The sequence below is a fragment of the Acomys russatus genome, chromosome 29 (assembly GCF_903995435.1).
Source record: "Acomys russatus chromosome 29, mAcoRus1.1, whole genome shotgun sequence".
NCBI classification, from domain to species: domain Eukaryota; kingdom Metazoa; phylum Chordata; class Mammalia; order Rodentia; family Muridae; genus Acomys; species Acomys russatus.
This window is the reverse complement of record NC_067165.1, coordinates 43,683,444-43,697,605: the sequence shown is the minus strand read 5'-3', so window position 1 is coordinate 43,697,605 and position 14,162 is coordinate 43,683,444. Positions and strand designations below refer to the sequence as shown.

General features: G+C 56.8%; 1 protein-coding gene across 4 annotated transcripts in view; it reads right to left on the bottom strand.

The window, feature by feature from the left end:
• Chd5 (chromodomain helicase DNA binding protein 5) overlaps window positions 1-14,162 on the bottom strand; it is a 54,614-nt gene that overhangs the window by 22,564 nt on the left and 17,888 nt on the right. For all 4 annotated transcript variants that reach the window (XM_051171577.1, XM_051171578.1, XM_051171576.1 and 1 more), the window contains exons 4-13: window positions 12,644-12,762; window positions 11,985-12,223; window positions 10,631-10,752; window positions 8,252-8,375; window positions 7,488-7,654; window positions 7,174-7,395; window positions 5,253-5,459; window positions 4,338-4,549; window positions 1,002-1,133; window positions 388-496 (exon numbers count right to left, since the gene is read on the bottom strand). In XM_051171577.1, the coding sequence (XP_051027534.1) occupies window positions 388-496; window positions 1,002-1,133; window positions 4,338-4,549; window positions 5,253-5,459; window positions 7,174-7,395; window positions 7,488-7,654; window positions 8,252-8,375; window positions 10,631-10,752; window positions 11,985-12,223; window positions 12,644-12,762 (1,653 nt within the window). The remainder of the gene's footprint in view (window positions 1-387; window positions 497-1,001; window positions 1,134-4,337; window positions 4,550-5,252; window positions 5,460-7,173; window positions 7,396-7,487; window positions 7,655-8,251; window positions 8,376-10,630; window positions 10,753-11,984; window positions 12,224-12,643; window positions 12,763-14,162) is intronic.

Sequence of the window (14,162 nt, the reverse complement as noted above, 5' to 3'; positions counted from 1 at the left end):
TTCCTGCCTGCGCCTCCTGAGTGCTGGGGTCAACCACATGGACCAGCATGCTCGGGTTATGTCACACTAACGGCTGAAGCCAAGGGCCCTGTACGTGGGAGCCAAGCAACCTACAAACTGAGCTACATCCCCAGACCAAGGTGAGCTCCTTACAACATGCCCAAAGAGGTTTATCATGGTGGTCCATGTCTTTAATCCCAGAAATCCAGAGGCAGAGCCAGGCGAACCTCTGACTTTCACACCAGCAGGCTCTTCCCACTGGCCCATGCCCCCTCAGTGCCACTGACAGCGGCCAGGCATGAGGGCCTGGGGGTTGGTCCTTGAGAAAAGACTTTCCTCTACTGCCAAGCACAGGGCGGTGACTCCTCCTGCCCTCTCCCCACTCACATCCACGATGGGCGCATCCGGTGGCTTCTCTTGTTTGTCGTCCTTCAGCTTCTTGCCCTTCTTGACCAGCCTCTTGGGCAGCCTGGCATCTTCTCCCAGCATCAGTTCCCTGGGTAGAGGTATCAGGTACAGATGAACGGAACTCCAGCTGGGAGGGAGCCCCGGGACCCCCACCCTCCATCCCCGACTGCCAGCACTCAGCACACCTGTGGCCCCCCACCCTCCCCAGCACTCAGCACACCTGTGGCCCCCACCCCCCAGCACTCAGCACACCTGTGGTCCCCTCCCCCCACCCCACCACCCCACCCCCACTCCAGGCTGCCAGCACTCAGCACACCTGTGGCCCCCACCCCCACCCCCCAGCTGCCAGCACTCAGCACACCTGTGGCCCCCACCCTCCCCAGCACTCAGCACACCTGTGGTCCCCTCCCCCCACCCCCCCACCCCACCCCCACTCCGGGCTGCCAGCACTCAGCACACCTGTGGCCCCCCACCCTCCCCAGCACTCAGCACACCTGTGGCCCCCCACCCTCCCCAGCACTCAGCACACCTGTGGTCCCCTCCCCCCACCCCACCACTCCACCCCCACTCCAGGCTGCCAGCACTCAGCACACCTGTGGCCCCAGTAGGCCTGTTTCAGGTTGTCGTAGTAAGGGATGTCAATGTCGTCAATCTCCCAGGTGCACTGGTCATAAGGGAGGTCCTTCCACTTGATCAAGTAATGCACATCCCCCTTCTTGTCAAAGCTGGGGGATGGAAGGAGGCAGAATATGGGGGAGACGCATGCATAGGTCCCAGGCAAGGCCCTCTCATACCCACAGGTTCCTAGTATTCTAGGCCCAACCAGGAGGAGGGTACCACAGCAAGAGCTCCAGAGACGTTTAGCAGCTTGCCCAGTGCCACACAGTTTGCAAAAAAGAGACGCAGATGTGGAGAAAGTGGAAGAGACTTGGAGACAGGGACAGTGAGAGGCTACGCCAACAGAGAACTGGGAAGCAGTAACCGGTGGCCTTCCCAGCCACTGCTGCAGGGGTGAGGCACCTGGCTACGTAGTCCAAATATGGGAAATGGCGCCGTGAACCTCTCCCCTGTTCAGAGACTTCACTTCCTAACATTAAAAAAAAAAATCCAAAGCATTTTGCAGTATCAGTCCTGGGTGAGAGCCCTTCCCTACAAAGCCAACAAAGATGTGATCTCTGTATGTGGGCCACCCTCTTCTAAAGATCCCCAGGGACACAAGCCCCACAGTGGCCACTGAAAGAATCCTCAAGGTCGCATGCTCAACCTGAGTGGACTCAGCAACCAGGCCAGGAGGCCCCAGCAAAGCAGTGAGGCCGTGGCACCCCTCCCTCACTGGCAAGTGTGAAGGCAAAGGATTGAGGCGCTGTGGCTGCAGGTGGCCTGGGGGCCATGAACAGCAAGGCCAATTCCCAGTCACCATGGAAACCAGTGGCTTGTTTTCAACAAGTAATTGGTAGTTGTGCACACTCTGGGAGCTTCATGGGTACAGAGCTTTGGGATATAGAGGACATTACCTTTTTGCTCTAGCATGCATCTTAATAAAAAAAAAAAGTGGGGGCGGGAGGTAAGACAGTCAATCCAAGGAGCAGCTCAGGGTGTACCTGGTGTGTCACAGTTAATAAGGGACTGTAGGGACACATTCTTCCTGTTCCTCCCCCCAAAAAAAACCCACTTCAGCAAGGCTTCAGCAAACCCCTGTTACATGAAGACCCATTTCAGATGCCCATGGCCACAAAGGTGCCTAACCTCTACCCTCAGAGCAACTGTCGGGCAGGGCCTGCAGTCAGAGACACAGTGGGAAGGCCACCCATCCCAAGCCGTAAAAGAGACAGAGCTGGCCGGGTGGTGGTGGCACACGCCTTTAATCCCAGCACTCAGGGTTAGGGTTGTGGAAGGCAGAGACAGGTGGATCTCTGTGAGTTCGAGGCCAGCCTGGTCTACAGAGTGATTCCAGAACAGCCAGGGGTACACACAGAGAAACCCTGTCTGAAAAAAACTTAAAAAAAAAAAAAAAAAAAAAGACAGAGCTGTGAACAGGGCGGAAGTTCAAAGTTCCAAGCTGCTGCCACGTGACAGGTTCTCAGGGCCTTCCCCAGGGCCCGCTGGCTGCCACTCCTGTCCTTCAGTCCCTGAAATCAGCAGAGGCTCACACCACACACTGCATAAAAGCTCTTCTTCCAGCCTTTGCCCTCCTGCTGGGCCTCCTCACTCTGGCTTCCCTAACCAATAAGTTCCGTAGGAATGCCAGACTTGAGTGAAGAGGTGGCAGAGGGGCAGGGGACACCAGGAAACTACCAAGACACACTAAGTCCAGTTCCCAATGCCTCAGTCTCGGATGTGTGTCTCAACCTTGCTGAAAATGTTATTTTATTTATTAAAGATTTGTTTGTTCTTTGAGCTGGGCACGTTGAAGCATGCCTTTAATACCAGCATTCAAGAGGCAGAGAAAGGCGGATCTCTGTGAGTTTAAGGCCATCCTAGTCTGTATAAGTTAGCCCCAGTCAAGGCTACTTAGCAAGACCTTGGTCAAAAACAAAAAATATGGAGCTGGAGAGGTGGCTCAGAGGTTAAGAGCACTGTGTGCTCTTCCAGAGGTCCTGAGTTCAATTCCCAGCAACCACATGGTGGCTCACAACCATCTACACCCTCCTCTGGCATGCAAGTGTACATTGAGATAACGCTTCATATAAATAAATAAAATTTTAATAATATTTTGGGTACATGTGAATGTATAAATGGATGGATTGATGGATGGATGGATGATGGATGAATGGATGGATGGATGATGGATGGATGATGGACAGATGGTAGATGGATGGATGATGGATGGATGGATGGATGATGGATGGATGGATAGATGGATGGATGGATGATGGATGGATAGATGGGTAAATGGATGGATGGTGGATGGATGGATAGATGGGTAGATGGATGGATGGATGATGGATGGATGGATGATAGATGGATAGATGGGTAAATGGATGGATGATGGATGGATGGATGGATGGATGATGCATGGATGGATGGATGGATGATGGACATATGGGTAGATGGATGGATGGATGGATGGATGGATGGATGGATGATGGATGGATGGGTGGGTGGGTGTGTAGCACACGTGTGCCAAAAGAGGGACTCTTGGTTACTTAGAACTGGAATTGCTTGAGATAGTGCTGAGAACCTAATGCAGGTCTTTTGCAAGAGCAGCTAGAATTCTATATCACTGAGCCATCTCTCTGGCCCCCTTGATGAGAGAGAGGAAGAGGGGGGAAGAGGAGAGAGATAGAAGAAAGAGAAGGGGAGAGAGAGTGAGAGAGAGAGGAGAGAGGGAGGAGAGGGGGAGAGAGAAGGAGAAGAGAGGGAGAGAGAGGGAGAGAAGAGAGAGAAGAGAGAAAAGAGAGGCAGGGGAGGAGAGAGGGAGAGAGTGTGTGGGGGTGTGGGGGGTGTATGTTTTGAGATACGATCTCTCTGTGTGGTGCAGGCTCGCCTGGATCTTGCTATGTAGACCAGGGTGGTCTTGAACTCATGGAGATCTGCCTATTCTGAACCCCAAGTAACTGAGATTAAAAATGTGCACCGCCATGGCCAGCCAACGCTGAGTATATTCTTGAAGGTGCCTCTTGGGGCGTAACACTCACTAATCCTGCTTTCTTGGACCTGTTTGGCTCCAAGTCATTCTGCTGACCTCAGTCCCTAACTTGGAGGGAGCCTGGGGACCCCACCAAGATCCTGCCTTGTGCAAGTTTCACAGACTGCTCACCACATCGTCTCAGGGACCGCCCTACGCGGATGAGAATGGCGAGCACGGCAGTTCCCCGTACAGGCGAAGGACGCTCCTGGCTGGACAGCCGCATCCCCTGTCCCACTGCGCCCTGAAAGGCCTCGCCCTCATCGTGTCTGCTGTCCTGGCCACCGCCTGCCGCCCTCACCTGTGGTTCAGGATGCGGTGCACCATCATCCACTCGGGCTTGATGCCGTAGCGATAGAACCGTTCCTCCATCTTGGCGTAGAGAGGGTCCTTGTTCTTCCGCTTCTCGCTCTTACCGTCCTCGTCGCCGGAGCCGTAATCAAAGGGCGGCGGCTCGTCCATGTCATTCTTCCTTTGGTAGTTGCGGTACATCACCGTGTGGTACAGCTCCAGCTGCTCACAGACCCAAGGTATGAGAGGGAGACGGGCTGCTCGCCCTGCTCCCCGACCCAGCCCTTCAGCCTCCAGTGCCATCCTAGGTGGGGACAGGCCACCCCCCATCCCCCATCCTACCCCACCCAACCCACCACTCACCCCACCCACACCTCCACCCCACCCCCCCATCCCCCATCCTACCCCACCCAACCCACCACTCACCCCACCCACACCTCCACCCCACCCACCCACCCCCCATCCTACCCACCCCAACCCACCACTCACCCCACCCACACCGTCCACCCCCCCCCCCTCCCACCCCCCAATCCTACCCCACCCAACCCACACACTCACCCCACCCACAACTGCCACCCCCACCCACCACCACCCCCATCCTACCCCACCCAACCCACCACTCACCCCACCCCACCCTCCACCCCACCCTCCCACCCCCCATCCTACCCCACCCAACCCACCACTCACCCCACCCACACCTCCACCCCACCCTCCCACCCCCCATCCTACCCCACCCAACCCACCACTCACCCCACCCACACCTCCACCCCACCCCCCACCTCATCCCACCCACACCCCACACTCCCATCAACGGCCATTCCAAGCTCCCACCCATGCCTGAGGGAGGCGCTGAAGAGCATACATGCCAGCCCATTCGCACCCACCCAGAAGGCTCACAGGCTCACACGAGGCCCAGGTGTCTCACCTGTAGCTCCTTCACCCAGGAGCAGTGCCAGTAAGAGAGCCCAGCCCACTTGACAAAGAACTCTCTCTCAGGGATGCCCTCCAGAGGCTTGGGCGGAGGCATGCCTGGCTCCACCTCTGGTCCCGGCAGCCCCACCATAAAGGGAGCCGGGGGTTCCGTCCATCTCCAGTGTAGGATCCGCTGAACTTTGCCCTTCAGTGGGGGACACTGTGAACAGAGGATGGTCACCAACTTCAGGGCTAAGTCACAAGGCTGAAGTTTCCATAACAACAGGCTGGTCCACAAGCCAAAACAGTGCCACAGGGAGCTTGTGAGTCCAAGTGGGCCGCTTGTACTTGACGACTTGACAGTGCCTTTCCTCAGCACCTGGTGAGTTAACCCGGGGCGGTTGAGGCCTCCACACACATAAACCCCACTCCTCAGGGAACAGCAGAGCAAGGGGACAAGCCCAGGACTCTGGATGGACTCGCCACCCGTGCGGCCACACCTTGCCTCATGCCCTGCTTGGAGCCCTGAGAAGGATCACATCATGTTCTGACCCATGAACATGCACAAGATTGGAGCCCTGCCTGACCCTCAGGGACGCCGCGGCCCTAGCCACTTCCTTCACACCCAGCATGGCTGCCATGCATCCCAGCCGCCTGGGGCAGGAAGTCCATCTCCCTCAGCCCCCACACACTCAGGCCCTGAGGACCTTGGGACTCTGGGGAGCTGCTGGCTGGCAGAGCAGAGAAATGCAGTAATCACACCTCCGTGCCAGGGCTCTGGGCTGCCCGGAGATGGCCGGCCGGTTGTGGCCATGACCCTCACAAGGGCGGTTCTGAGCCCTAGCTGGCCTGAGGTGAGATGACAGATTTAGGAGGCGGCTCTGTAGAGGACAGGTCTCAGCTCTGACGCTATCCCATCTGTGCACCTAGGTTACATCCCTTTGGCCTGTTTCCTTGCCCGTAAAACTGGCCTCTCTTCCTCTGCCCCGAAGGACTGTTGGTGTCAAAGCACAGGTGTGGACATGCGATGTGCACCACAAACCCCGAAGCAATCATATGCTGGCCCTCTGAGGGCAAAGGACAAGGAGGAAGAGGCGAGCTGGCAAGGCAAGGTGATTCTCCTGGGCTCCAAGGGTGTCGAGAGCCTCCCTTCCCAGGCCATGGGCCCACCTGGCCTCACCTTCTGCAGGGAGGAACCAGGGAAAAGTAGGCACCACCCCACCAAGGCACTGCTCCGTCCCCTACACAGACGAGGACACATACACATTGGCACACACGTGATACAAACACACAGCAGGGGCCCAGATGCAAGACGAGCGACTCTGCAGTACAACCCTGAACACATAGGACCTTCAGATTCAGACGCCTACGGTGACGTGGGGAGAGTACCCTTCTCGCCCTCCATAAACTGAGGCTCCGGGCTGTGGGGGCCACACTCTGTCACTAACCCAGCCTAGGGACACCAGGTCCAGGGTCACTCAGGGACTTGAATCCCAGTGGGAAGTTTCTGCTGTAGTACCGTCTCAGGCAAGCCACTGTGCCTTCCTGAGCCTCATACTCCCGGCTGGAGATGAATTTCGGGGTAGCCCACTGGTAAGAGCACGGTATAGGCCCTGGGTTCCCACCCCAAGCAGGCCCAAAATAACTTTTGAATGTCGACTAAGGGATGGAGTTATAGTTCAACGTGAGGCCTCCTGAGTTCAGTTCCAAGTAGGACTGAGATGTACATGAGGTTCTTAGCTCAGAATAAATTCTCAATAAACAGTCCTAAAGGGGATTCAGGAGAGGGCAGGCAGGGTGAAGCGGTGGGCGTGGTCTCTGTGGATGTGTTTGTTGGGGCGTGGCCTGGGCCAGCAAGAGCGGGCTTGGGGCCGGGTGGGCGGGGCGTCGGTGGGCGGGACGAGGCAGGGCAGGGCTGGAGGTGTAACACTCACTGTACAGCGCGGGCAGAGCCATTCACCGTTCGGGATCTCCGGCAGCGGTGGGTTGAGGCAGTGCAAGTGGTAGGAGGAAGGACAGGCGTCGCAACACAGGAGCTCGCCACCGTCCTTGCACACGCGGCAGAACTCCATGTGGTCATCCTCCTCCTCCTCGCAGCCGCCCTCCTCCTCTTCCTCGTCATCGTCCTTCGGCTCCCACTGGATCCCCTCCTTCTCCTGTAGGGAGGAGTCCAGCTGGATGCAGCTCGGGCCCGGGTCCCCAGGCGATGACCCACCAACCCCAAGTCCGGACCTCAGCCACAGCTTACGCAGTGTGGGCAGCTCCACTTGCCCTCTGGAGCCTTCTCCAGCTCTGGGTCCAGGCAGACCAGGTGGTAGGCCCTCGGGCAGGTGTCACACAGAATGATCTCCCCGCCCTGCTGGCACACCTCACAGTAGTCCTGGTGGTCTGTCTCGTAGCCGTCGCCATCATCAACTGGAAGGGGGCAGGGGGAGGGGCGATGATGGAGGCCATGCCATACGCGACTATTTCCACTACCCCAGGCCAGATTGGCACATGATAGGTGTTCAAATTATTTCAAGCAGATGGGAAGATAGGCCAGGAAGTAAACAAATATTGACTGTGGAGTGTGAAAGTGGACAAGAGATGGGTGGAAGGGAGGAGTACAAGGAGGAAGTACACACAGGGAGCGCACGCCTTTAATCCCAGAATTTAGGAGGCAGAGGCAGGGGCATCTCTATGAGGTCAAGACCAGCCTGGTCTACATAGCAAGCTCTAGACCGGCTACAACAATGTAGGGAAACCCTGTCTCAAAAACCAAAGAGAGAGGGAGAGGGGAAGGGGGGGTGGGGATACATGGTGGGTCGGGAGCTGAGGGGGTAACTAAAGGAGGATGGAGGAGGGTGGTTGAGAGCTCAAGGTTGAGAGGCTGGGACGGAGGGTGCCTTTCCCCCACTCTCCATCCCCCACCCTCCATCCCCCACCCCCACCTCCTCACCCCCATCGTGAAAAGGCCCCGCCCCCTTCTCGCCCCCATCGTGACAAAGGCCCCGCCCCCTCCAAGAGCCCCACCCCTCTTCTTCTTGCGCCTCCTCTTGTTCTTCTTGCCCAGAGCCGCCGAGCACTCGGAGCGCACGGAAGAGCTGTGGATGCTGGCATCGTCCAAGTCGGAGTCCTCGCGGTCATCCTCCTCGCTCTGCAGGGAAGGAGGCCGGGCTGTGAGTCAGGACCAGCCCTCGTGGTTTGGGTAGGGCAGGGACCAAGGAAGCTCTGAAGACTCACTCCCTGCGGCTTCACTCTGCGGCCCCCACGCCAGCTAGGAACTCAGTGCTGGTGCACAGCCTGCCTGCGTGCCCCACCATCCTCACACCTCCTGCTCTCCAGACCCGACTCTGCCCCGGGCTCCGACCGCCATCTGCCTAACTCCTGCACATCCTTCAGGGACCATGCTAAGGAAGGCCCTCCCCTGGGAATCTCCACAGATCTCTCCCAGTGGACACACTTGATGGACTAATGGCTCCTTAGGAACTCGACTAACCTGCTCCATCTAGGGCAGGGCCATGCTGCCTCCAGAGCAGCCCCCACCGATGGCAGAGAAAAGCCTCAACCCTCCTCTCTACCCTCTTCAGAGCTGGGAGGAGACGTGACAACTGACCAGCAGGGGTGAGGTGAGAAGGACTGGCGGGACATGGAGCTAGGGGAGGAATCATGGCTGCAGCCTGGTCTAACAGGCCATTCCCCAGGGCTCCACTCTCCGGACACACGTGCGTGCCAGACCCCACGAAGGGCCGGCTGAGCCCCCTGCATGATGGAGCCACACTGTACGCAGCAGCGCCTGCAGCCGAGATCTGCAGTTGGCTTAGATGGAGCTACCTGGCTGGAGTCTAGGCCAGATCGGCCCTTGGAAGGGTCCAGTCTACACCTATAAATGGGGAAATTGAGGCCCAGCCTGTAAGTACACAGACTGGGAGAGGGGCTGCAGGGCTTGCCTCAGTAAGCTCGGGGTGTGGGGGGTGAACGTGGCCAATGTATCTTACTCAAAACAGCCCTTCCCTTGCCCCTTGCACACACAAGCACACTCACCAAGGAACCCTTTCTCCCTGTCCCCCTCTCTGTCTCACACACACAGACACACATGAGAAACCCTTCTCCTCCCCCACACCCCATACACACATTCATGCATGTACACACGTGCACATTCACACACACATGCACACACCCACTGAGGAACCCTTCTCTCCCTCCTCACATACACACACACACATGCACACACCCACTGAGGAACCCTTCTCTCCCTCCTCACATACACACACACACATGCACATACCCACTGAGGAACCCTTCTCTCCCTCCTCACATACACACACACACATGCACACACCCACTGAGGAACCCTTCTCTCCCTCCTCACATACACACACACACATGCACACACCCACTGAGGAACCCTTCTCTCCCTCCTCACATACACACACACACATGCACACACACTCACTGAGGAACCCTTCTCTCCCACTAACACACACACAAACACACACATATGTACACACACACATGGAGGAACCCTTCTTTGCTCCCACACATATGCACACACATGCACACACATGCACACACACACACACTCATCGAGAAACCCGTCTCTCTACCCTCACACACACACATATGCACACACATATGTACACACACGCACAGACACATGCACACACACTCACTGAGGAACCCTTCTCTCCACCTTCACACATGCACACACACACACATCCACACACACTCACCGAGGAGCCCTTCTCTCCACTCTCACACACACACATGCATGCACACACACGCACATATGCACACACATGCACACAGACACACATGCACACACACCAAGGAACCCTTCTCTCCACCCTCACATACACACATATGCACACACATGCACACAGACACATACGTGCATACACAAATCACCGAGGAACCCTTCTCTCCATCCTCACATACACACACACATATGCACACACACGCACACAAACACATGCACACACACTCACCAAGGAACCCTTCTCTCCACTCTCTCTCTCTCTCACACACACACACACACACACATATGCATGCACACACATGCACAGACACACACGCACACACACTCACTGAGGAATCCTTCTCTCCACCCTCACACACACGCATGCACGTACACACATACGCACACACATGCGCGCGCACGCACACACACACACACCAAGGAACCCTTCTTTCCACCCTCACACACACATACACACAGGCACGCATGCACACACACACACACACGCACATACACACATACGCACACACATGCGCACACACACACACCGAGGAACCCTTCTTTCCACCCTCACACACGCGCGTGCGCGCACACACGCACACACACACACCGAGGAACCCTTCTTTCCACCCTCACACACACGCGCGTGCACGCACACACACACACACACTCACCGAGGAACCCTTCTTCCTCTTGTTGATCCCTCCAAAGCGGAGCTTGAGCCCCGCCATCCGCTTGCCCCTGCCCTTCTTCTTGGAGTCTTTGGCACCTTTGTTCTTCTTCCTCACTCCAGGCCCTGCACACCGTGACAAGGGCTGCCATGACCAATACTGCCCCTGGTGGCCCGTTTCTCCCCGCCACCTCGCTGAGCCCCCGAGGCCCCAATAAGGAGCTGGTTGCATGTGCCAGATGAGAGACTGAGGGGCCAAGAGGCGGAGCTCTTGCTAAGGTTACACAGGAAGTAATGAGTCAAAGACAAGCCTGACTCAAGTCTGGATGCCATGGCCACCATGCTGGTCACCTGCTACGGACACTTAGAAGTCTGTCTACTTGGGAACAGCCTCTACAGCATCTGGCCAAGTCCTCCTTGGCTTCCATGCCAGTAGGGGCTACTCCTGAAGCAACAGCACCCACCTGTGACCCATGCCTGGCCCCCTCGAGAGTCAACCTGGCGCCAAGAGCCAGCCTGCCAGCTTCCCAACCCGCAGGGTCGAGGTACCGGCCATAGCTGCCCTGGGTGGGTGGGGCACAGAGATGGGGCACCAGAAGCACCTGGCCCATGGCACTCACCCACCAGGCACTCTCACAGACATGACATGGGGGTGCCAGGCACAATGCTTAGCGCTGTCCTACACACCAAAACTCTGTGGGTCTGACACACGGTCCCCAGACTCCTCTCAGCCCATCAAGTCCCACATCAGAACACTAAGAAGATCAACACCCCGAGCCTCTCAGAAGCCAGGACTCCCGCACAGGCTGCAGACTGCTCCTCCCAAGCAGAAGGCCCTGCTTGCCCTCCCAACCCAGGCCTCTCTGCACTGAGTCAGACCAGACATGGGTCTCCGTACTGCCTTCCAGCCCTGTCACACTCACTCCTGTGAGGTCCTTCTGCAGGGACTTGACACAGAAAGGCCCTGAAGCAAGTCGTACTCACAGGAAAAGATGGTCAGGCTAACCCAAGACTGCCTCAAACTTGTTTCAGTCCAGGGCTGGAACAACTCCACTCTGTGGGCTTCCACCTCCATGCCCTCAGTGGGGGAGTGGGCTGGGGTAACTCCATGCTGTGGACCACCCCTCCTGCCCTCCATGCCCACAGTGTGGGGGCGGTTGGCCAGATGTTAACTCCCAAAGATTTTCCCCCAAAAACTCCTCTGCTTCCCCACCCTCCCCAATAACTAACAGGGCAGAAGCTGTGACAGGGTGAGTCGGCCTGAGGTCATCCATAAGGGGAGCCCCTAGCTGCCCTGTAGGATCGGGAGAGGCAGCCCTGCCACACGGGGCTCGGCATCCCCTCACCCACAGCCTTACCTTTGCCCTCTTTGGTCTTGGCCTTGCGGATGGGCAGAGGCTGGGGCACCTGCTGGGGACTGATGGCCAATGGAGGAGAGATGGTCACAGTCTCCACGGCGGCAGCCACAGCCGCCGCAGCTGCTGCTGCTGAGCTACCCTTGAATGGGTTGTTGGCACTGAATTCTCGCCACTTGGCCCCCAAGACAGTCATCATTTTGGACATGGGAATCTTCGGGTTCTTCTTGGCAATAAGCGGCCTGCGGAGGAGAGACGGGAAGGTGAGGGAGGACCAGCCTCTCTCTCTCTCTCATACCTGTGAGGCGTGGCTAGCCCTACAGTCCTGGCTAGAGAAACTGGGCACAAAGTGGGGCAAGGAAAAAAAACAAAAATGAGACCAGAGCACCCTCCAACACGGCTCCTGCTGTGTCTCCATCTAGGCTGCAGCCCAGAGACGGGCCTATGGCGGGCCATCCCCCACAGACGGACCCAGGACAGGGCCTGTGAGGACCCAACCAACTGCTATGCTAAATCCTGGCCCCAGGGCAGTGGTTGCTCTGATAATACTCATGTACTCAGGAGTGCCAGCTGCCTCTCTGTCCACCTCCCCTCACTCGGCGGCCCTCAGGTAAGCACAAGCCCCAGGGTCACCCAGACACAGCAGCCGGCCGCTGGCCCACCGGAGGAACTGGCTGAAGGCCTTGTAGTTGGTCAGTGTGTGGTAGTCTTCCTCCGAAAACAGGTAGTCCACGTCATCCAGGCTCCACTCAGCCATGAGCTGTGCCGAGGACTTGGGCTCCTGCAGAGATACGGCCAGCGCTGGATCAGAGGTGGGGGGGAGGGTTGCAGGGGGGGGGCCTTCTGACCTGCCTCCTTGCTCTGGGAAAGGAGGAAGGGAGGCAGTCTGAAAGGTAAGAAGCCGCTCTCACCTGGCACCGGCACGCCATAAGCCACGCCCCCCCATCCCACCAGCAGCATGTCTCAGATGCCGCCAGCACACGGGAGGATGCTATGAGCTTTAATGTCAAGACGGGAAGACCCGTGCTTCTCCAAAAAGTGAAAAAGCAAACAACTGGGCCAAACAGGCCAGAGGCAAAGAGCAGGCTGCTCTGGTAAGAGGGAAGCCCTGGAGACTGCAACGGGGTGACAGGGCTATAGCGGTGGCCCCGCAACGTGTGTGACATCCCGTAGGGCCCCCATGAGCGCTCAACACGGCGGCCATCGCAGGGGTCTGAAAGCTAAAGGATCAGGTGGCTGGCTGCATGGGCCCTGGTGGGCGGGGTCCCATGAAGTGCTGGCTATGGAGGAAGTCTTGTTTTTATTTCCTGAGATAGGGTCTCTCTACATAGCCCTGGCTGTCCCAGAACTCGAAATGTAGACCAGACTGGCCTTGAACACAGATATATCGAATCTCTTGTGTGTTGTATGAATGCAACACCTGTCAATTAAAAAATATATATATATGGCATAGAGCCAGGTATGTGAGATTCTGCCAGCCAGATGTGAGGTAGACGGACACATGGTGCCTGAGCTGAGGTAACTCGCCATGTGTGGCAGAACAGAGATCAGTATAAATGAGTTATTTTAAGTTAAATGAGCTAGTCAGAGAAGAGCCTAGCAATATGGCCTCGGTCCCCTTACAACAGAGATCCTCCTGCCTCTACTTCCCAAATGCTGGGACTAAAGGTATTTGCTACTATGCCCAGTTATTTTTAATTTATTTCTTTTTATGTGTATGAAGGTTTTGCCTGTGTGTGTCTATGTATCATATGTGTACCTGGTGCCGGTGGAGCCCAGAAAAAGGCATCAGATCCCCCTGACACTAAAATTACAATTCTGAGCCACCTTTGGGTACTGGGTTTTGAACCCAGGTCCTCTGGAAGAGCAGCCAGTGCTCTTAAGCACTGAGCCATCTCTCCAGCCTCCTGATGTGTCGGCTCTAACCGTGGCTCTGTCGGACACCATCAGTGAGAGGTAGACAAATTAGTTCGCCTTTCTGCCTCCATCTCCTCAATCTGCCTCACAGAGAATTAGCATAGGTTAATTGTGCCTGAGAAAGGGATCTGTCAGTGACTGCTTTCATGCAACCCAGACCTTCCTTGCAACCTTCCTCCTCGCCCTGTATCCTGCCCTCCCAGGTAATCTTGAACTGCCCCAGCCAGCCCAGCCTTCACCCGTTAAGCAATATGCACACACTTT